The following is a 23,579-nucleotide window of genomic DNA, read 5'->3' as shown; positions in this document are numbered from 1 at the left end:
GCAGAAACTTGGAACGTAAGAGTGGAACAGTTTAAATGTGTTTAAGGTGAAATCCCTGAAAAGTATGGTAGGCATTACTGGGCTGGATGGGGTGAGAAACGAGGAGAGTGGGGGTGGAAAGGGAGTTAAGAGATAGTGTTGATGAAATTGTATTGGGATGGTTTGGACACACGGAAAGAATGAGTGAAGAAAAATAAGTAAACATAGTGTGGAAGGCAGAGGTGGATTGAGTGAACATGAGGGGGCGACCAAGGATGAGAAGTATAGATGGGGTAAAATGGTACTGGGAAAGAGGGAAATGTTTGTTGAGTAAGGAAGGGTGAAGACAGAAGATAGGGGTGAGTGGAGAATGGTTGTTTATGGATGATGATGTGATGCATTGAAGGGAGTGGGTGGAAGATGGGGGAAGTTAGGGAGTATGTGTGAATGATATCTTGATACAGCCCAAAGGTATTTCTCTCCGTCTTCTCTTTTTCTACACGAGGGGATGAAGAGGGAGGGTCACCAATTAAATGAAGCAACCTTGCTGTGGATGTGCTGTGTCTTGCTGCATTGCTTCTGATCCAGGACAGTGGGTGAGAAACAGGGATGACTAGTCATCTAGGAGGAGCGAAGAAAAGAGGGAGGGAGGGGTGGTGAATGGGAGTGAAGTCTGTGGGGATGAAATAAGTGGGAGTGGATATATGCCTTTGACATTGGCTACCTCCTGTGTAAGGGATAAAAAAAGACCTTGGTATATGTATTTATGTATGTATGTAGGAATGATGAAGGAAGGATGAAGTGAAGGCAGTTAAGATGATGAGAGTAGGTAAGGCAACTGGTCTAGATGGATACCATGCAGAATGTCTAAAAAAAAAGGAGGTACAGTGATGGTGGACTGGCTGGTGAGGTTATTTAATGTTTGCTGGAGAGAGAGTAGAGTGCCGGAGGACTGGAGGAGTGCCTGTATGAAGGAGTGATTGTGCCAACAGCACTGTATGGGGCAGAAACATGGAACATAAGAGAAGAAGAGAGAAGGAGTTTGAATGTGATTGAGAGGTGTCTGAGAAGTATGATGGGGGTTATTAGGCTGGATAGAGTGAGAAATGAGGAGGTGAGGAGGAGAACAGGGGTGGAAAGTGGAAAGGGAGCTGGGAGATAGGATGGATGAAAGAGTATTGGGATGGTTTCGACACATGGAAAGATGGATGGATGGGCTGAAAGGTGCTTTGAGGAAGAGGGGTATGTCTGTTGAGGAAGACGGACAGAAGACGGGTGAATGGAGAATGGTTGTATATGGATGATGTTGTGATGCATGAGGTGGAATGGGTGGGGGTGGGGGGTGAGGTAGTATGTGCGAGAAAAATTTTGACAGCCCGAAGGGAATTCTCCCCGTCTTCTCCCTTTCTGCATGAGGGGACGGAGAGGGGGGATTGCCGATTTAATGAAGCGGCCTTGCTGTGGATGTGCTGTTTTACAGCACTACTTCTGACCCAGGGCAGTAGACAAGATGCAGGGATGACCCGTCATCCAGGAGGTGCCAAGATAAGAGGGAGGGTAGAGGGTGGAGGGGAGTGGAGTGTATTAGGGATGGAATGGGTGGGAATGGTTTTTATGCCTTTGTTTTTTGGCTACCTCCCTTGTTAGGGGGAAAAAGACTTTGGTATATGTATGTCTATGTAGGAATGATACTAAAAACTTTCCCTTACCAAAATATTCCATTGCATTGTCACCAGGAGACATTCCAAGTGATGCAGAGGGATCAGGATCTGGCTCAGCATAGGTATAATTTGTATCATCATCAGGTCCAAGTGAAGTTCCCAAAGAGTCATTCTCTGCCTGTTCCAATGCTCGCTCCTGAGCCAGGGCAATCTTTTTCTCCAGAGCATCAAGGTGGGCATCATACTTTGGAAGGTTGCAGGGGAACAAATAATGAACATGATGTTATGACAACATCTATTGGCCACTTAGGGTTACACATATTAAAAAGCATTTATGACAACTAATTCAGAATTACTTCTATATATGAATCACAAATCCTTGGTTCAAGCATACCAAGTAGACCTACCTCAAACAAACTTTCTTTAGTTATTTGTAGAAGAACAGCTGCCTTTTGACTAAAGGAAGAATCAGGTCCATTGTAGCGCTGGCTATTTGTCATTATGAGCTCAATGTCATGAAGAAATTCTGCACGGCTATGGTATTTGTGGTCTGGAAAACAAAAAAAAACACTGAGTATACATATTCTATAAAAGAAAGGGAAACAAAGGCTGTGTGGAAAGGATTTCAGTTGTGTTTAAGGGAAACAAACTTTTGACTTCAAGACAACATAGGATACAAGTCCAGGGAGACACAGATTTTGATGGGAAATAAAACAAAGGAAAACTATCAACCAGGAAGTTAAATGTACATTCATTGGCAGCAAAGATTGAAGAAGACTTAGGGAAGATGGAAACGGAAAGGAGAGGTGGAAAATGCAATAAGAATATTACAATGATGAGGAAGAGTCTATATATTTTACAATATTCCACTTTTACTCATAAAACTCTGATGAGCATACTATTTTAAATAATTTGTCTGGAGAATATCTAGAAAATTTAAGCACTGTAGCTAAAAAAGCTCTGCTTGTCAAACTCTATCATGAATGCATTGTGTCTAGCTGTACTGCCTTTGATCCAAGCAATGTGGTATGCAATAGAGATGACCCTTCATACAAGGTTCTGACACTTACAAAGAGCAAAACCTCTATGTACAAGGCATGCACCCATCCCCTATCCATCTCACACCCATCCATCATTCATTTGTTTCCTCTTTTACCTTAGCTCCTTGAGGATGAAGGGCCATCCCTACTCCCATCTACTGCCTGGGTCAGAAGCAATGCAGCATGACACAGCACATCTATAGTAGGCCTGATAGACTAAGCTGGTTTACCCCCACTGCTTCATTTACATGGTGACCCTCATTTCTTGTCCCCTCATGCAGAGGGAGAACAAAGAGAAATCCCTTTGGGATGCATCAATTCATTGTACGTTCAATCATTCTCCACTTACACCCATATCTTGCCTTCTCCCTTCCCTGAAGGCTCCCTTCATCCCATCCAGCCATCTCATTCTTGGTCTTCCCCTCAAGACCACTCTCTCCACCTCTGCCTTCCACACTCAATTTGCTACTCTTTCCCCACTGCAATGCCTTCCATAAAACCCCAAAAGACATCCTTACCCTTTGCCATTAGCTTCTCATATATCTACCTTATTATAACAATTTGATCTATGTATCCTTTACCTTTCCTACACCTACATTGTTCCTTCCCAATTACTTCCTTTGTTCACCCTACTAATCTCACTTAACACCCTCCCATATGCCTCTCCAATGACACTCAATGGCCCTCTGAAAATACTAGCCATATTTGTCCCCTTTTTCTTTGTAAAGTGGAACTATACAAGCCCTTTTCCACTTCTCCAGTACCCTCCCCTCCCTTAGGAATACATTAAAGAATGTCATTAGCCAATTTATTATAACAGTTCCTCCCTTTGTCACTCCACATGAAATCCATTCAACCCAGGTGCTTGACCAGCTTTCATCATCTTCAAAGCACATGTATTAGGGAGAGAGAAAAAAAAAAAAAAAAAAAAGTGGCATACAGTAAATACTTGGAATCATAAAAACAAGAAGCCTAACTTACTCTTGACTTTTTTGGCAACTGTGGAGAGGTCCATGGGATGCTGAATGATGTCATAATAGTCCTTCACATTCTTCTTATTGACTGGTTTCATGAATGGCCATGACTCCTGCATAGTTAGAAGCTTCCCATTTACAATGCTGTCCAAGATGAAGTCAAAGGCTACCTGGTCATCATCATCAAGCAGTGGATTGATGGCTTTTTCTAAACGCATCAATTTTTCCTCCTTCTCAGCAAAGCGGTCAATGCAAAGCTCCAGCATCTTCTGGGCAGTAACTGTTAGTGTGCTTTTCACACCTGAAAGAAAGAAAAAAAAATGGTCTCTTAGGGGTGTGCCGATTAATCAGCATTGGCAAGAATTGGCACTTTTTTGGTGAATCATAATTTTTTTTAAATGGGATTCAGCATTGGCAATATTTTGCCAATGCCATTTTAGTAATTCATCTATTATTCATTGTTCTGGTGTGAGAATAAACACCTTGTGAGATCGAAACCTTTATTGGTACTACGTTTCGCTTGTTACAGCTTTTTCAAGTACAGACATGACACACACTCTGAGCACATATAAGCCAACAGGGAAGGAACTGGGAGAGGTTATCGGGGAGGGGTGGGTGGTAGGTGGTTGGGGGGGGGGGTCGGTGGGGCACGGGTGGGACTTGGTGGAGACAAAGGAGGACATTTCGGACAGTTTGTTGAAGTGGACTAAGGGGGACATTTCATACATTTATTTAATGCGGGTAACAGATAAATGTATGAAATGTCCCCCTTAGTCCACTACAACAAACTGTCCGAAATGTCCTCCTTTGTCTCCACCAAGTCCCACCCGTCCCCCTCCTCCCCCTCCTCCTCCTCCACCTACCACCTACCACCCACCCCTCCCCGATAACCTCTCCCAGTTCCTTCCCCGTTGGCTTATATGTGCTCAGAGTGTGTGTCATGTCTGTACTTGAAAAAGCTGTAACAAGCGAAACGTAGTACCAATAAAGGTTTCGATCTCACAAGGTGTTTATTCTCACAGTCTTGTCGGCTTTTGCCATTGTGATTCATTGTTCTGGTGGTTGCATAGGGCCATGCAGCATATTTTGTGTTATATGAGATACCCCTACCAAATAATTATTGCTTTATTTTATTTTCACATAGCATCACAACCGTAGGGAATGAGGTGGCTAGGAATATGCTGTGGTAATGGTAAACCTACATTGCCATCTAGTGCTATAACACAAGTTTCAAAAATATTATGCCGAGGTAAGAAAATCAGGAGTGAAGAGAGGGCGAGGGAGGGAAGGGGTGGCTATACTAGTAAGTGAAGAGATAGGTAAACGTGTAGTGGAGTGGAAGGAGGTTTCCTCAAGGATAATGTGGATGAAGGTGAAACTGGGAAAGGAGATGTGGGTTTTTGTAAGTGCATATGGGCCTGGCAGTGAGAAGAATGTAGAAGAAAGGGAGGCCTTTTGGATAGATTTAAATGAGTGCATAGAGGGTTTAGGGAGAAGTGTGGCATGAGTAGAACGCGTGACTATTTCTATGGTAAGCGTCGGGTCACGTGCTCCCGTGTTAAGTTGGCGGGGGACGCGACCTAGCGTGACCATTGTTGTCTGCGGCGCGTCATCACGTGACCCAGATGCGCGTCATCACGTGACCCAGATGCTAGCACCTGATTGGATGACGCGCTAGGCTGACCCAGCAGGGCGACTAGCCCGCGACCGGACAATACTCAGATTATCTCTGACTACGCTACCAGGCGGTCGTGGTCAAGCAAGTGCTGGTTACAGGACACAAAGAGTAAGTGTGATATTCTATTCACAGTGCCGATTAGTTCTCTCCCCCATCAGCCTCCGATACACATTTCATATTCTGTGCTACAAATAAAGAGCCAACACATTCTACGTGTTTTAGTCATTTAGCCTAACCATTCGGACACTTTACCATAGAAGTGTAAATGTAATAGTACTGGGAGACCTTAATGCTAGGGTAGGAAAGGAGCCAATTGATGGAGTGGTTGGGAAATGTGGAGTTCCAGGAAAGAATCGTAGTGGAGAGTTGATGGTGGAAATGTGTCTAGAAAGAGAGTTGATGATAGCAAATACAGTGTTTCGGAAGAAAGTCAAGCATAAGTACACATGGGAGAGGGTGGTGGAGGGAAAGGTGGTAGATAGAGCTTTAATGGACTATGTAGTGGTAAATAGGATTATGATAGGAAGAGTTAGGGATGTACATGTGCTAAGGGGAGAGGGTGGGGGAATATCAGATCATTTTCTGGTGGAAGGTAAGTTGAGAGTGGAGGACAGATGGAGGAAGAGGAAAGGGACAAAAGGTAGGGAGGTGCTTAGAGTGAACTCTCTAAATGAAGAGGAAAAGGAGAAGGAGTACAAGAGGAAGCTGAAGGAGGAGTGGGAGGGAGTGAAGGATAGAGTGGAGGTAGGTGTGGAGGAGGAATGGGGATGGTTCAAGGAGGGAGTCACAAAGTGTGCAAGGATGGTGTGTGGAACAAGAAGGACAGGAGGAAATAGAAGGAAGGGTAGTGAATGGTGGGATGAGGAAATGAAGAAGGTTGTAGAAGAGAAGAAGCGAGCTTTCACAGATTGGTTACAAAGTAGGACGAGGGAGTCATATGAGAAGTACAGGGAAAAGAAAAGAGAAGTAAAGAAAAAGGTAAAGGAGGCAAAGAGGAGAGCAGATGTAAAATGGGGTAAGAGTATGACAGAAAATTTTGAAAGTAATAAAAAGATGTTTTGGAAAGAAATTAAGAGAGGAAGAGGAGGCGAATCAAGTAGAGAAGAAAAGGTAAAAGGTGCAGATGGAGAGATGATAATGGAGGAGAAGGCAGTAAGGGGAAGATGGGCAGAATATTTTAGGGAGTTGCTTAATGTGAAGGAGGATAGGGAGGGAAAGATAGCTGCAGTGGGAAATGCTAAGAAAATGAGAGTGATGAGTGAGGAAAATGGAGGAGAAATAAGGAAGGATGAAGTGAAGGCAGCAGTTAAGATGATGAAAGCAAGTAAGGCACCTGGTCTGGATGGATGCCATGCAGAATGTCTTAAAAAAGGAGGTATAGTGATGGTGGACTGGTTGGTGAGGTTATTTAATGTTTGCTGGAGAGAAGGTAGAGTGCCAGAGGACTGGAGGAGTGCGTGTATAGTTCCACTTTACAAGGGAAAGGGGGACAAGTGTGAATGTAGTAGTTTCAGTGGGATTAGCTTGTTAAGTGTAGTTGGGAAGGCTTATGGGAGGATCTTGATTGAGAGGATTAGGAGAGGAACAGAGGGAGTAATTGGTGAGGAACAGTGTGGGTTTAGGACAGGTAGAGGTTGTGTAGATCAGATTTTTGTGGTAAGACAGATATGTGAGAAAGCTATAGGTAAGGGGAAGGATGTTTTCTGGGCCTTTATGGATCTGGAAAAGGCTTACAACAGGGTAGACAGAAAGGCACTGTGGGAGGTTATGCGGATATACGGGATAGGAGGAAAGCTTCTGGGAGCTGCCAAGAGTTTTTATGAGAGTAGTAGAGCTTGTGTCAGGATTAGAAATGGAGAGAGTGAGTGTTTTGAGGTAAAGGTGGGTCTTCGTCAGGGATGCGTTAAGTCACCCTGGCTGTTCAACTTATACATGGATGGGGTGGTGCGAGAGGTGAATGCAAGGGTAGTGGGTCAGGGATTGGAGATGGTTAAGGAAAATGGAGAAAAGTGGGAGGTGAGCCAGCTGTTGTTTGCGGACGACACTGCGCTTGTGGCAGGATCGGAGGAGGGATTGAGGAAGCTGGTGACAGAGTTTGGGAGAGTGTGTGATAGAAGAAAGCTGAAGATAAATGTGGGTAAAAGTAAGGTGATGAGATGTACAAGGGGTGAAAGTGGCAGTAATCTGGAAGTGAGCATTAAAGGAGAGCAACTGGAGGAAGTGGATAGTTTTAGATATTTGGGTGCAAATGTGGCAGGAAAGGGTGGAGTGAAGGTGGAGGTAGAATGTAGATTGAGAGAAGCGAGTAAATGCCTTGGTGGTTTAAAAAGTGTAATGAGGAATAGGAATCTGGGAATGGATGCTAAGAGGAGACTGTATGAAGGAGTGATTGTGCCAACAGCACTGTATGGAGCAGAAACATGGAACATGAGAGAGGAAGAGAGAAGGAACTTGAATGTGTTTGAGATGAAGTGTCTGAGAAGTATGATGGGGGTTACTAGGCTGGATAGAGTGAGAAATGAGGAGGTGAGGAGGAGAACAGGGGTGGAAGGGGAGCTGGGAGATAGGGTGGATGAAAGAGTATTAGGATGGTTTGGACACATGGAAAGAATGAGTGAAGAAAGACTAGTAAAGGAGGTATGGAAGGCAGATGTGGAGGGAGTGAACATGAGGGGACGTCCTAGGATGAGATGGATGGATGGGGTGAAGGGGGCTTTGGGGAAGAGGGGAATGTCGGTTGAGGAAGGACGGGAGAGGACAGAAGACGGGTGAGTGGAGAATGGTTGTATATGGAAAATGTTGTGATGCATGAGGTGGATTGGACGGGGGAATGGGGGTGAGGTAGTGTGTGTGAGCAAAAATTTTGACGCAGCCCGAAGGGATTTCTCCCCGTCCTCTCCTTTATATGGGGGGACGGAGAGGGGGGGTCGCCAATTTAATGAAGCGGCCTTGCTGTGGATGTGCTGTGTCCTGCGACACTGCTTCTGACCCAGGGCAGTGGACAGGGTGCAGGGATGACCCGTCATCTAGGAGGTGCTAAGATGGGAGGGAGGGTGGAGGGGTGTGGAGTGTTTTCGGGGATGAAATGGGTGGGAATGTTTTTGTGCCTTGTCCTTTTTGGCTACCCCCCTGATAAGGGGAAAAAAGCCTTGGTATATGTATGTATGTAATAAAATCTGCAGACACGAGGACGTTTGATCAGAGTAACTTTTAAAATAGCAGCACATGCACAAATTGGGGAAAATGTTAGAGCAAATTATATCGATTTTTTATCTTATTTTTGGATTTCTTATATATATATTTTTTTAAACAGCAAAGTTTCTACAACAGAAAGTAAGCAAGAGTAATATAGGAGAAAATTTTCCATGTGTCTGCGCGAAAAATTGGCAGACAAATTTACTCCCACTTACTCTGCAGCAATCAATAGCCAAATAGATAATTTATAAAGAATCTTTTTATGTATTTTCACAAGTAAATACATAACAATATATCTTTATGCTTTTTGACAATGACAACTATGACTTTGACTCATGTTTAGATGATTTGCTGTCAAATTCACAATCACACGAGTCAAATTTGGACAAAGTGAAACTTCAAAGAAAAAAATATTAAGAATATCATCTGTTGTGACACTACAAAGCAAAGTTGATCAATTTTGCTCCCTCCTACTCGAACCATGTGATTCAGATTCCTTGAGTTGGTGCAGAGACAACCACAACTCATGAATATCCTGAACTTGGAAAAGTTGCCAACAAAATACTGTGCTCTCCACCATCTTCAGTGAAGAGTGAATACCTCTTCAGCATTGGTGGTAATGTCTACACCCCACATTGTAACCAATTGACTCCAGAAACGGGAGAAAATTATGCTATTGAACTTCAATTTGCGAATGTTTAACCCCTTGAATACAATTATGCCTACGTAGGTGTCACGAGGTGCAAGTGAGTACAGTACTACCTTTCATTAACGGACGTTAATTAGCTGTGTTTGCGGTGTTTTCGCTGTGTTTTCGGTGTTTTTGGTCCTGTTGTTTAGTGCTGTGCAATCATTATGCCACCCAAAAAAAACACTCCAAATCAACGGATTATTCACATCAATGGACAACGTTACCCCCCTTTTAGCCCGTTAATGAGAGGTAGTACTGTATATGAGGATGCCAGCATCAGCTTCCTGATATTTATTTTGTAGTTGTAAATATGTGACACTCTTATTCTATGAAAAGGTTTGATCACTTTTTCAGTAGTTACAAACATTCTGGGTGAAAAAGAATGAGTATAATAGAAGTGCAGGCATGACCTGTCATTCAGGAGGTGCTAAGATAAGAGAGAGGGTGGAGGAGTGTGGAGTGTATCCAGGGATGGAATGGGTGGGAATGATTTTGTGGCTTTTTCATTTTGGCTACCCCCCTTGTAAGGGGAAAAAAGCCTTGGTATATGTATGTATGTATGTATGTATGTATGTATGTATATGTATTGTGATACATCATCACATGTCAGGCAGCTAACGTGTGCACAAATATTTGACTCACTGAAGAAGTTAATGGGGACAGATTAGATTGACCAAGATCTCTTGATTAGGAATGGGAGAGCTTTAAGAAATCATGAGAACAAACTGAGAAAGATTAAAGAAAGTCTAAAAAATGTGTACAAATATAGCTTTCCATACAGATGGATTAATACTTGGAATACCTTAAATGGCAATATAGCCGAAGTTGGAACACTATATGAATTTGAAGCTAGATATGATCATTTAATTTGAGTGTACGAGACAAGACCCCACAGGCATTGCTTCTTTCCTTAATGTTACAATGAGATAAATATGAAAGAGAATGAGAAGTACATACATACATATACCAAAAGCTTTTTCCCCCTTACATGGGGGGTAGCCAAAAAGAAAAGGCATAGAAACCAGTCCCACCCATTCCATTTCCTACATATTCCACTCCCCTCCACCCTCTTATATTGGCACCTCCTGGATGATGGGTCAATTCTTACAATAAGAATGAGAAGTAACACAAATAAAACTGTATCTGACGTACCATTGTACAACCTTGAATTTTCCACAATCTGTGATATGTCACAAAGAAATTCTTCTCTACTTTGATATTTCTTTTGTCTTAGATTATCCCTGATGGTGGACAGGTCCATTGGGTGGGGCACAATATTATAATAATCAGGAACTTGCTGAAAAAGTCAGGAATTTTGTGAAAAAATAATGTAGCCACAAGTAATTTATAATAATGACAATCATTTCTTTTCATTTTTCTATCCAATATAACAGAAGAAAGTCTGGGCTGATCAACCTTAACATTAACTGGGAAGAGGAATGGTTGTGCATCTGGCATTTCTCTCATTTCATTTAAAATTTCTTCGAATATTGTTGACAGAGTTATGACTGGATCGATGCGTCTTCTGTTGACAGATCTTTCCTTCTTCTTGAGATAATCACAATGGACTATGGTACCAGCTCTTCGTCGCCTTGAATTTCGAACTTGGTCTTTGGGTACTTTGAGTACCAGGGATCGTCTTTTTATCTCCTCTGCGTGCTGGAGTATAACATATTCATCAGTACGATATATTGCTAGATTATATGCATCAGTATGATGTATTAATTTTTAAACAAATCACAAAATTTACTCTAAGCCTTGTCTCAACTTACTTTCCTATCTGAAGCAATTTAATTTTAATTGTTTCTGTGCAGCCAAATTCACGTAAACAAACTTGAAATATCACAATAAAAAGGAGCAAATTCCATGCCATTAGATCAATAATTTGAGCCAATTAGTTAATGAAATTTTCAAGCTCAATGATGCATCAACATGCTAGTAACAGAAAGAATTACTTGTAGAGCTAACATACAACATACCTTAATAACCTTAGATGACAATTTTATCTTTGTCCCATCAACATTGATAAGTTCTTCTGATTCTTCAATTCCCACTCTTTCCATTTCTTCCTCCTGTTCTTCAGTCATGGCCACTGATATAGGAGCAGTGGTAGCAGTTGCACCAGCATACATTGGACAAGCTTTGTTGGTACGCATGTGGCCAACCTACAAGAGAAAGAAATCCTGTATAAAAGAGTATTGCCTTGATGGAATATTTTCAGGGATTCCTAAGAGAAGAACCCAGTCATACATACATTTATCAAAATACCTTTTCCCCCTTGTGAGGGGTGGGTGACCATGTCAAAATATACACCCACCCTTCACCCATCCCACACTTCATCCAGAACCCATTTGTTGTCCCTTCTATCTTAGCTTATTGTGAAAAATCTTACCTGACCACAAGCACCACACTTGAGTTTGAGATCTGGTTTGAGTTTTGGCTTTTTAGTCTTGGGAGGTGTTGGTATGCCTTTCTGCTGTCTTTCTTGGTTCCGTTTGATTCGTCGCAATTGTTCCTGTATGCGTCTCCTTTCTCGTTTCATTTCTTCCTTTTGACTTTCATCTGTATGGAGAAACAATGATAGAGGTAAAGTTGAACATTCAGTCAGGATTTCATGAAGTAGATAATACCCAATGATGAACTTTAGGTTTTAGTCACAGACAAGTCAAATCTTCCTTTGCATTCCTCAGTAGTTACATGCTGACACAATGGAATAACAGTTTATAATAATCATAACCAGTTACCTGACATAGAATAACAACAAAGTTTGGGGGAGGGGGAGTGTTTCATTGACGAGAATACTACAGTTCCACACTGGTCAGTAACAATTACTGGACCCTCCCACAGATCTCTCTTGGAAGAAGTTTTGAATTAATGTCAGTGTTGTATTGGTGTGGGACTGTTTCTGTCTGGTAGGAGGTATAGGAAGAGAGATATTATTGGTTGCCAACTCCATACATACACACCAAAGGGCCTTTTTCTCTTTCAGTGGGGAATGGCCAAGTCAAAGTATACACATCCTACTCCCATATGAAACCCATTCATCACCATCTATCTTAAAACCTCATGAATGAGGGTCAATCTTTGTGCCCTGCCATACTACCTAGGTCAAGACAATGTGAGACACAGTGCTTTCATGGTAAAGCCTGACAGCCAAAGCTAGTTTACCTTCACCACTTCATTATATGGCAACACCCTCCCCTTTAACAGATTGCCCCATATCCCATACATCCTCAATACACTCTACAATGCCTGTCAACCCTGTCATGTATCTTCTTCAAATCAATAAAAACCTATAAAACATCCATACCCTTTGCCAAAAATTTCTTACATACTTCTTATTGCAAATACTTGATCCCCCTCCTCTTCTAAACCCCACACTACTCTTCCCCAATTACTTCCTATGATTCCCTCCCACATGCCTTGCCAACTACACTAAAACTATTAAATTCATACTTGTTCCCCTTTCCCTTATGCAATGGAATTACACATGCATTCCTCCAATCCACCAGTATACTTCCTTCCTGAAGACATACCTTTTTATAATCACACCAGCTTTTTGTTCTTCTCAAAGTTCTCAATAAAACACCTACCCCTCCTCAATCTGTCAAGCTATATATTAAATGTAATATAGGAAAAATACCTATTTACTTACCAAGCTGTCCAGCAAAGCTTTTGATAAATGATTCATCTTTTGTTGTTCTAATTTTGACATAAGTGTCAATTACTGCTGTTTTTCTTACAATTTCTGTACGAGTATATTCCTTTCCTTCAGCATTGCGGAATGTTCTTGTGATTCTTAGAAGTCGGCCTGAAGTATGAAGGGATGCAATTAATACATATAAGTTATTTCATACATACATACATATATACCAAAGGCTTTTTTCCCTCCTTATAAGGGAGGTAGCCAAAAAACAAAGGCATAAAAACACCTCCCACCCATTCCATCCCTAACATACTCCACTCCCCTCCACCAACTTCCCTCCCTCTTTATCTTGGCACCTCCTGAATGACGGGTCATCCCTGCATCTCACCCACTGCCCAGGGTCAGAAGCAGTGTCGCAAGACACAGCACATCCACAGCACGGCTGCTTCATTAAGGGAGCATTGCCAGCAATATTTCGAAAAATTCTGGTACATGAGCAAATTTTATGTAAACATTTCAAAAGAATCTCTATGATGGTGGCAACACTCATACAAAGTTATACTGCTGTATTTCGTTTGAATTTTTTTATACAGAATAAAATAGATAAGATATTGGCAACCTCTGGCAACCCCATTGCATAAAAAACATTTTGTATATTGAAATAGTGTCAACATTTCTATAGCTATTTCGTTTTTTGCTACAGAATTGTGTTTATGAAGATATTTGGCAATTCTTTCCACCAGCATACCCCATAAAGACAGGGCATCAGTACTCTTCAAAAGGTCAAAGTAAGGTCACGTCGCTCCTGGCGCTCCACCATACGCCACCATTTTGATTCCCCATCCTGTATTGTTGCTGTGATCATAGGAAAACTAACAAGAAACAGGAGAGTGAAGCGGCAGAATATAGAGGGCCCGTGAGTCCCTGATAAAGAAATAAGAAGAAAAAAAATAAGAAAGAGGAAAGAATCACAGCTGTACTCAGCACTCCGCAAGCCTCTACTAGCCACACCCACCTTACACCTCCTCCACCCACGCCACACCACTCACCGTCACCTCACACCTCATCAGCAAAGAAGAGGAAATTGGAGATTTGTTATACATTGCAAACAATGAGCCAATACCATCCCACAAGACCATGAAGTCAGTTTTGTGCTGCCAAGGGAACTTCGTCAGAAGGTTTGGAACGAATACTGGAGACTAACATCTGACAAGATTGTATCTGCATGTCTGCTGGGAAAAACACAAAACCCGAATGAACTTTTACACTCAAGAATCTGGCATTATGGTTCCAAGTACAGACGCTCCTCTACTTACGTTCATTCGTTTTACGTTTTTTTCAATTTTACGTTTGAACTGACTGTAAAAAAAAAAAAATGTAAAAAAAAAAAATTTGAGTGAATTTTTTAGTTTAGCACGCTCTCCGTAGTACCAGACGTTCAAACGATACTTACGCATGATGCTGCGTCCATTGTTTACATGGCACAAACGACAGACTGAACGTGCCTTGCCTCCTCCTCCTCCTCCTCCCCCTCCTCCTTCTCCTCCACCATCTCACTTTATGTTGCTTGAATTTAATTTATTTGAAATTAATGTTATTATTTTACAATGTTATGTTTATAATTAATGATTTAGGGGTGTTTTATAAGATACGGTAATAGAATTTATGGATGTATAGTACAGTATGAACGGTCATACATTACTGGAACGTACAGTAACAACTTACGTTCTTTTTCACGTTACGCTCGGCCGTTCGGAATGTAACTAAAACGTAAGTTGAGGAGAGTCTGTATAAGAATACCAACAAGAACATTCTTGAGTTCAGTGTCGCCCAAGCGATCCTGGACTACAATGTCGGCTATGAAGAAGGTTTTGTTGTCAATTCCCTTTAAAATCTTGAAGACCTCTAGCACCCCTGACTACACTTTTTAGGGAAGAAATTGATTCACATGTTTTAGGCAGTTTTCGTAAGAATTATTTCTGAAATTTGGAAACGGTTTTGTGGCTTGCTGCTGTACTTTTCCAATTTGTTAATGTCTTTAACATGATTTGGCAGCCATACAGACACAGCTTATTCCAATTGTCAACAGACTAATGATGTATATAGTGGGTTGAGGACAGATGGACTTTTGAAATCAAAAGATCTTGCAATCAGTCTTAGAATCTTTGCTTTCTCTGAGGCAGTTATACACTACTTCACAACTTCATCCATTTCTGCCTTCCACTCTTTTTGCTCATCTTTCCTCATTTATTCTTTCCATGTGCCCTGACTATCCCAGTATTCCTTCAACTAACCTACCTTAGATTTACAGATATTCTTACAGCAGAAACAGCTGAAGATTTATAAGATATACTATGTGATTCAAACATGGAAAGTTTAAAAGCAGATTTGAAGATAAGTAATGCTGAAAGACAGGAAGAGGACAAACTGGGTGTGAGAGCAGAATGGAGTGAAAGACATTGTGGAAGTAGCAAAGGAGAGAAAATGGAATTGGGCAGAGAAGTTGGTGGACCAAGTGAGTTACTTGTTTACTGAATACTGTGAGATGGGAAGCATGCAAGAGGGAAAACTAGAGAAGGTGGAGAGATGAGACAGTAGTTTGAAGGAGTAATGTGGCAGAAGTTGGCACAGCTGCGCAAGTCATGAAATGGTTTTGGAGAGAACTTTTGTTCAACAGTGGAGTTGAAATGCCTGACTGATTGACTTGTCAGTATTTACCACTTTCTTAGTCTGGACTTACCTGGTGTGCCAAAGCCAAATTGTGAGCTGTCATCTTCATCCTTTTTAGTCTGCTTCTTTTTGTCACCATCTTTCTCATCTTCACCCATAATCATCTTCTGGAGTTCTTTCCGCTCCTGCTCCTCCTTCTCCATGGTCATCTATAAAATCCAGATTTGTCATTATCTAAACATTCAAAGTACAGTATCGATATTTTCTAGTCAAGTTACATATGAAACACTAAACCATTCTAAATATATAAACTTTTGATATTTAGGGGTTGATATAGCAACAGAAGAAGATTGGAGTATTCAGTCTACTGACCACTTAGGGAAAGACCTATGAACAAATAATGAGAGAAAAAATACAGCTAACCACAGACAGAAAGGCAAAGGAGCAAAGTGGCTTTAGAGAAAGATATCCATTATTGATCCCTGAACCTGGCATCAAGATGGAATTAAATATGTTAATGAATAGATCCATACATGAAGGACATTTATCCTCTTATGAGGGGATGGTCAAGTCAAAGTCCATCCTACACCCATCCCACATCCATCTGAAACCTATTCATTGCCCCTCCTATCATAACACTTCACAGATAAAGGGTCACCCATCATGGATACAGGGTCACCTCCCTCGTCATACCACTTGGGTCAAAGGCAATGCAGAAATAGATGGACAAGGAGAAAAGGAAATGTCTATAAAACCAGAGAAAGTACCTGAGTTGTTGTTTTCTTGTTTGACAAGATGTTTTCAATATATTTTCCCTTTTCCTCCATGTCTGAATCATTGTCTTCTTCTTCTGATGAACCTTCATCAGTTGAGAGCACTTCTTCAGATGCAAGTACTCGGTTCTGAAGATCAAAAATGCGCTGGCATTCTTCCTTGTACCTAACAAAAAAATAAAGGTTTACCAATAATTAATTCTTAATAAGGTAATCATCTTACAACATTCTATATCCCAAAAGGCCTTTTCTCTTTTAACCCCTTCACTCCGGGCCAAAATCTCGTGGGCAGCATTAGCTGCCAGACGTGCGATGTTGCATCATAATACTCGCATTATAAAAAATAAAGTCACCGCTGTATTGCTCATTCTCTCTTTCACCCGTGAATTTTGATAACCATAGAAAATATGATGAAGCCAGTTTACACAGTATGGGGGTCACGCAGGTACAACTACAATAAATATAATCAAGACGCCGACATCGGCATCCTACGTAGGCGTCATCGTATCGAAGGGGTTAAAAAGAGAGTGGCCATGTCAAAGCATACAACTAACCTACACCTATTCCACACCCAACCCATACCTATCCACTACCCCTCCCACCTTAGCACTTCATGTGTGTGTAATTCACCATGGTCTTGGATCACGTGTTGGACTCATGGTCGACAGCTAATAGCCTCCCAGATGAGAGTTCAGAGCTCATGTATGACCGACGATCTATGAGTAATGCTGTGATCTCACACACACACACAAACACACCTAACTCCTCTCCCAAGAGAGTTGGAGTAATGGCTTGCAGCACAGCAATACTGAAATTATTTCAGCCCTGGACAGGATTCGAACTTGGACCACTGGGTTAGCCGTTGCGAATGCTACCACTGTGCCATCGAGCCGTGTGTGTGTAAGTGTGTAAAAATCTGCAACTTGAATACCTCTCCTGATGTTCAGCAATGGAGAAACGATTTCCTCTAGAGAATTTATTCATCCCTTCCTCACCAGCCTTGGCCTTTTCTGTTGATAGGGTTCTGACAACATCAATGACCTCCCATCTGGTCAATTTCTTGATCTGAAATAAAATGAACTCATTAATTCAATGAAACATCTTCCTCTTCTGAAGTAGCCTACCTGCTCTGCCTCTGTTTTGGACATGAGAGCATATCTGCTTTTGAAACATCTTTCTAATTACTGATCTAATCTTTCAAGATATTTTCAATAACTGATTTATAAAACTACTGGCTAATCCATTTAGTTTTGTATCATCAATTAGTTTTGGTACAACTATTTATATATTGATCAGGATCATGAAAATTAACTTGAAGCATCCACATGAATCCACGGGGTTTGGAATAGTAACATACAACCTTCTGCCGTAGGTACTGGCACCTTGTCTCTCAATAAGACCCAATATCTTTACCTATCACTTTCAACTCTTAATATCCTCTTCCTTGTCCTTTTCACCATCTTCCTCCTATTGTCCCCCCCTCTTCCTCCTCTTCCCCTCATTTTCCTCCTTCTCATATAACAGTAAATGACTAGTAGTGACTACTACTCTCCTATACTCTTTTTCTTCCTCCTCTTCCTTTTCTTCACCTCCTCTTCTTCCCATTGCTCCCTATATTCTTTCTCTTCCTCCTCCTCCTCCTTCTCTTCCTCCCTTCCTCCTCCTCCTCCTCCTTCTCTTCCTCCCTGGCATCATCTTCTTATCCCTCCTACTCCAGCTTTTCCTCCTCTTCCTCCTTCTAACTTGTGACAGAAATAGACCCACATTATACAACACAAATAAGAGTCCAGTATTTTGTGCCCAAGAGGTCTATAGAAGGGCCCATGGATTCAGATTACTTCTATTGACCTGCAGGTTCCCAGTCAGTCAATATTTCCTATATTATCATCATCATTATTCCCTTTTTACATACATACACACACACACACACACATACATACACCCCAAAAGGCCTTTTCCCCCCTTATAAGAGGGGTTAGCCAAATAAAAACTTAGACCTATCTCATATTCAACCAAAACCTATTTGTTGTCCCTTCAATCATACCATTTCAAGGATAAAAGGTCATTTCTATCTCCTGCCACATTACTTGAGCCAAAGGCAATGCAGCAAGATACAGCACTTCCATAATAGGGCCCAATAGTTGAAGCAAGTTTACCCCAACCACTTCATGACATGAAAACCTACCCCCTCATCCACTCATGATTTTACAGATCAAATACGAACATCCTTTCAGACCATCCCATTTCCTCAGTATTTATAATCGTTCTCCATTCACTTCTATTTTTTTGCATTCTTTCTCTCTTTCAACAGAATTGCCTCTTACATACTGACCCCTTTAATCCATCCATCTTTGATTGATCTTATGAGTGATTTGGCTGACTTTTTCAGAGAACTTTTAAGCATGGAATTTAATGAAACATGCCCTTGGTTCAACTCGCCAATGGCAGGGTTTGAACCTCCGTCACCTCAACTTCCTTCTCAAGGAGCAACATCCTAACCCACTCTGCTGGCAAGCATCCTCGAGTACTTCTTAGTTCACTTGGTCCTCTCCTGCTTTCCACACTCTATCTGTCAGTCTTTCTTTACTCATTCTTTTTGTATACCCAAACCATCTAAACACTTTGATCCACCTTATTTGCTAGTTCTCTTTCGACATCTTCTAATTTTCTTTGAAATATTTTGACAAAGAAAATGGAAATTTCAAAGACAGCAGACAGATACTTTACCTCTTCTTCAGGTACTCCATATTGCCTTAATAGCTTTTTGGCATCATTTAGTGACAGCCTCCTGAGATCAGCATCAGTTCCAGTAACAGTTCTCTTTGGCTGCTGCTCTTGTTCCTCCTTATTCTGTGTGGGCTTATTAGGAATCCGAATGTATGAAAAGCCTTCTCCACAACCTGATGGTTTAAAGAATCAGATTTATTACAAATGCTAATAAGCTTATTGTTCAGTGCACTGACACAGAGCAATATAAGCATAACCAAAAGGCCCTTTCCCCCTTATAAGGGGGGATATCAGAGTTAAATCATGCAACCACCCTACACCCACCCCACATCTATCAAATCACCCATGCCTCTACAATCTTAGCTCCTCGTTAGGGTCATCCCTGTCCTTCAGCACACTGCTAGGGTCAGAGGCAATACAGCAAAAGACAGGTACTCCACAGCAAGTCCCCAACAACTGAAGCATACTTACTACCCACTGCTTCATTACATGACAACAACAACCCTGCCCCCCTTATCCACTTAGGAAATCTCTTTGGGCATCATCACTTCTTCATCCACTTACAACCTTTCTCCATTCATATCTAACTTTTGCCCTCTCCCTTCCTTGCCAATTTCAGTGAGCATAAAGACACAATACATGACAAGCCTATTCCATAAAGTAGCAGCAGGGATGACCCGTCATCTAGGAGGTGCTAAGATGGGAGGGAGGGTGGAGGGGTGTGGAGTGTTTTCAGGGATGGGATGGGTGGGAATGATTTTATGCCTTTTCCTTTTTGGCTACCTCCCTAGTAAGGGGAAAAAGCCTTGGTATATGTATGTATGTATGTAGGTATGGATTTTGATCACCTGCAGAAACCATTAATCAATTTGTACAAACAACTTGTATGAACCATGACTAATTGTAGCTCACAATGTGGTGCCCAACAATCAACAAAACAAAGTATGCTTTTGTGTGTTAGTGTTATGGGTCCACCTTTGTATTGTGTGTTGTCTTCAATTACTGTTGTGTAATCAGTGAATGTGGGTAGTGTAGATTGTAGTGTTGTTTCTTTCCTGATTTGGAGCTATGTGTATGCTGTGTTTCTGTAGGAATTGAAACACCTCTGTGTGTTTGTTTGTGATCCCATTTATGTTTGTAGAAAGTTTAGAGTATGTTTTTGTGTTTATGAGTTTTTCTGGCATGTGTTGTGTGGTGGCTGCAGCTCTGATATTTTTGTGTACCATTTTGTGTTGGAGAAAGTAGTGTCACCATGTAAATGAAGCCATGGGGCCCAAGTGTGGATGTGCCATGTCTTGCTGCATTGCTTCTGAGCCAAGCAGTGGGTGGGACGCCTTTGGTATATAAATATAGTGTAGTGCATATAAGATGGATCCATGTGTATGTGTTGCTTTTGATGGATGTGGGTAAAAAGTTTTCTTTTTGGCTACCTCCCTTGAAAGTGGGAAAAAGCCTTGGTATATGTAGGTATATGTATGTGTAAAAAGTTAATCATTTTTGTAACTGGGTTAGTTTCTATATCTCTGGATAGAAAGAGGAGGTTTTGTGGGGTTGGCACTGGGGTACTGACCTCCTTATGTAGAGGAATATATATATGTGTAAATAGATAGAAGATTGTTGGCGAGTAGTGATAAACAGAATAGAGTGAGTTTCTGAACCTGATCAGGAGACCAGGTACTAGCCCTTTGGGTCCACATCTCCTTGTGGAGGTGGGGTTTTGGTGTCCTCTTGCATCTGGGTGCCATCAATCTTCCTTTCCCTGATGGCAAAGAGGTTTCTTTCAGACAAGACACAGCAACTCCACTATGTATCCATATACACACTGAACACCCACAATGACATTACAACACCTTCTTTTCAAACCACTCTCTCTATTCCCAACCATCACACAAGCTTTATTAGCCACATAAGAATTTTTACTGCACTTAACACTTCCCCCCCTATTCCATATATCTACAACTCTTTTCATAATGACTCTTCACAAACCTTGTCCAAATCCATGAAAGCCTAAGTCATGCCTACCGTTTAGCAAAAATTTTTCACATATCTGTGTCACTACAAAAAATTTGATCTAAGTACCCTCTTCCTTACCTAAACCCACACTACTCTTTCCCAATTATTCCCTTTCTTAATTCTCTCAATTAACATCCTCCCATACACCTTCCTGTCTATGCTTAACATAATGATCCCTTTAAAGCTACTACATTATATATAAAAAATCCTTTTTCCCTTATAAGGGGATGGCAAAGTCAAAGCATAAACCCACTCTATACCCACCTTACACCCATGCATTGTCCTTCCCATCTTAGCTTCTCCTACCAGAGGCCATACAACAAAACAAAGCATCTCCACAGCAGAACCTGACAGCCAGAGCTGGTTTACTACCACTGCTTCATTATATAATGACCCCCTCCCCCCATGACTCCTTTCCACTCTGTATTCACTATCTTTAGCACTCTCTTGCTCAACACAATTCCTCTTCCATCCAATGTTCCCTTAATCCTATCCAGTGGCAAAGATAAGGTACATGGCACAGATAAGCAGATGCTGATGGAAGTGAAGGTGGTAGGGTGAAGATGGGCAGAGTATTTTGGGGGAATTGTTGGATGTAAATGAGGATAGGGAGGCTTTGATCATGGCAGAGGATGCCAGGAAAATGACTGTTCTTGAAATACAAGCACAGAGCTTATTTAAAGAGATGAAATCTGGTAAGGTACTGGGTCTAGATGATTGTCATGTGAAGTATCTGATGAAAGGAGTGGAATGGGTGACAAGATTAAATGTTTACCTAAGGAAAGGAAATATTCCAGTGGACTGAGAGAGTGTATCTACTGATACACCAAGGGCTTCTTCAACCCTTATTAGGGAGTCAAAGGCATGCACCCACTCCCATCTACCACCCATGTTTCCCTGTAGTCTCCTCATAGATGAAGAGTTATCCCTGTCTCCTGCCTATTGCCTGGGTCAGAAGCAATGCAGCAAGGCACAGCAAGGCCACTTCACTTACATAGTGACCCTCCCTCTCTATCCCCTTCTGCAGAAATTAGAGAAGACAGGGAGAAATTCCTTTGGGCTGTATCAAAATATCATCCACACACACAACTGCTTCTCGCTCCCTCCCCATCCCTTTGCCCTCTCCTTTATATTATACAGTTCCACTATATAAGGGAAAAGAGAAGAAAAATAGAATTACCTGTTGGATCAGCTGGTCCTGTCAACTGTAATAAACATTTACCACGTACAGCCTGCACATACGCCCTTGTTGTGTGCCATGGAGCAACCTGAAACAAAATAATGAAAATTAGTAAAGTAAAGACCAGGAACTCTAATATATATACCAAAGACCCTTTCCCCTTTATAAGGGGGATGGCTGAATCAAAGCACACAACATCATAAACAAATAAGATCAAATCAACCATCTTTCCTATCTCAGCACCTCAAGAATGAGTCTTGTCCTCTTCATAAATACAAACCCATACAATTAAATGACAAGACTCAACGGACTGATCTCTCCAAAATGACTACTTCTGTACTTGTCACCCTTCCCTTTGTATAACAGAACTTTACACAAACATTCTTCCAATTCATCTCGACACTTCCTTCTGTAGACCCACACTGAACAATCTCACCAGCCACTTCACTATTACTATTCCATCCTTTGTCAGGCACTCCACATGACATCCATCCAATCCAGGTCCGTTTCCAGCTTTCAGTTCTTTTAATGGTATTAATACCTCTTCTTCTGAAATCGCCCTATCATTCTCTTCACCCATCACATTTTCCTGGCATTTCCCAAAGTCACAATAAAAACTTCCTTGTCTTACTCTACATTCATACATACATACATACATACATATACCAAAGACTTTTTCCCCCTTACACGGGGGGTAGCCAAAAAGAAAAAGGCATAGAAATCACTGACAAGTTAAACATCATATGAGGACGGAGCCTTTATTTGTACGACGTTTCGCTTATTACAGCTTTTTCAAGTGAAAAAGCTGTAATAAGTGAAACGTCGTACAAATAAAGGCTCTGTCCTCATATGGTGTTTAACTTGTCAGTCTTGTCGGCAACTGCCACTTTCATGAAAATAGAAATCACTCCCACTCATTTCATTTCCCATATATTCCACTCCCCTCCACCCTCCTTCCTATCTTGGCACCTCCTGGATGACGGGTCATCCCTGCATCCTGTCCACTGCCCTGGGTCAGAAGCAGTGTCGCAAGACAGCACATCCACAGCAAGGCCGTTTCATAAATTCGGTGGTCTCCATCCCCTCATGCAGGAAAAGAAGACGGGGAGAAATCCCTTTGGGCTGTGTCAAATTTTTTCTCATACATACTTCCTCACCCCCCATCCCCCACCCACTCCCCCTCATACATCACAGCCTCATCTATACACAACCCTTCTCCATTCACCCCTATCTTCTGTCCTCTCCCATCCTTCCTCTACATTCAACAACTCTAAATATTCTACTCATTGTCCTTTTAGTTTTCTCTTCCATTAACAAATGTCCACTTGTTCCTTTAAACCTCTCCTCTCTAC

The 23,579-nt window shown here is 41.6% G+C and overlaps 1 protein-coding gene across 1 annotated transcript in view; it reads right to left on the bottom strand.

The window, feature by feature from the left end:
* Nucleotides 1–23,579, bottom strand: part of LOC143037167 (transcription initiation factor TFIID subunit 1-like) — a 69,848-nt gene that overhangs the window by 11,762 nt on the left and 34,507 nt on the right. The window contains exons 16-28 of the mRNA XM_076205285.1: nt 22,228–22,315; nt 19,035–19,207; nt 17,239–17,372; nt 16,302–16,473; nt 15,605–15,743; nt 12,874–13,029; nt 11,611–11,780; nt 11,198–11,383; nt 10,635–10,877; nt 10,371–10,515; nt 3,662–3,955; nt 2,048–2,190; nt 1,689–1,884 (exon numbers count right to left, since the gene is read on the bottom strand). Of these exons, the coding sequence (XP_076061400.1) occupies nt 1,689–1,884; nt 2,048–2,190; nt 3,662–3,955; nt 10,371–10,515; nt 10,635–10,877; nt 11,198–11,383; nt 11,611–11,780; nt 12,874–13,029; nt 15,605–15,743; nt 16,302–16,473; nt 17,239–17,372; nt 19,035–19,207; nt 22,228–22,315 (2,239 nt within the window). The remainder of the gene's footprint in view (nt 1–1,688; nt 1,885–2,047; nt 2,191–3,661; nt 3,956–10,370; nt 10,516–10,634; nt 10,878–11,197; nt 11,384–11,610; nt 11,781–12,873; nt 13,030–15,604; nt 15,744–16,301; nt 16,474–17,238; nt 17,373–19,034; nt 19,208–22,227; nt 22,316–23,579) is intronic.

This window comes from Oratosquilla oratoria, chromosome 21, assembly GCF_046742065.1.
Source record: "Oratosquilla oratoria isolate Oo_2021 chromosome 21, ASM4674206v1, whole genome shotgun sequence".
NCBI classification, from domain to species: domain Eukaryota; kingdom Metazoa; phylum Arthropoda; class Malacostraca; order Stomatopoda; family Squillidae; genus Oratosquilla; species Oratosquilla oratoria.
The sequence above is the reverse complement of the archived record's forward strand: the minus strand, read 5'-3'. Positions and strand labels throughout refer to the sequence as shown.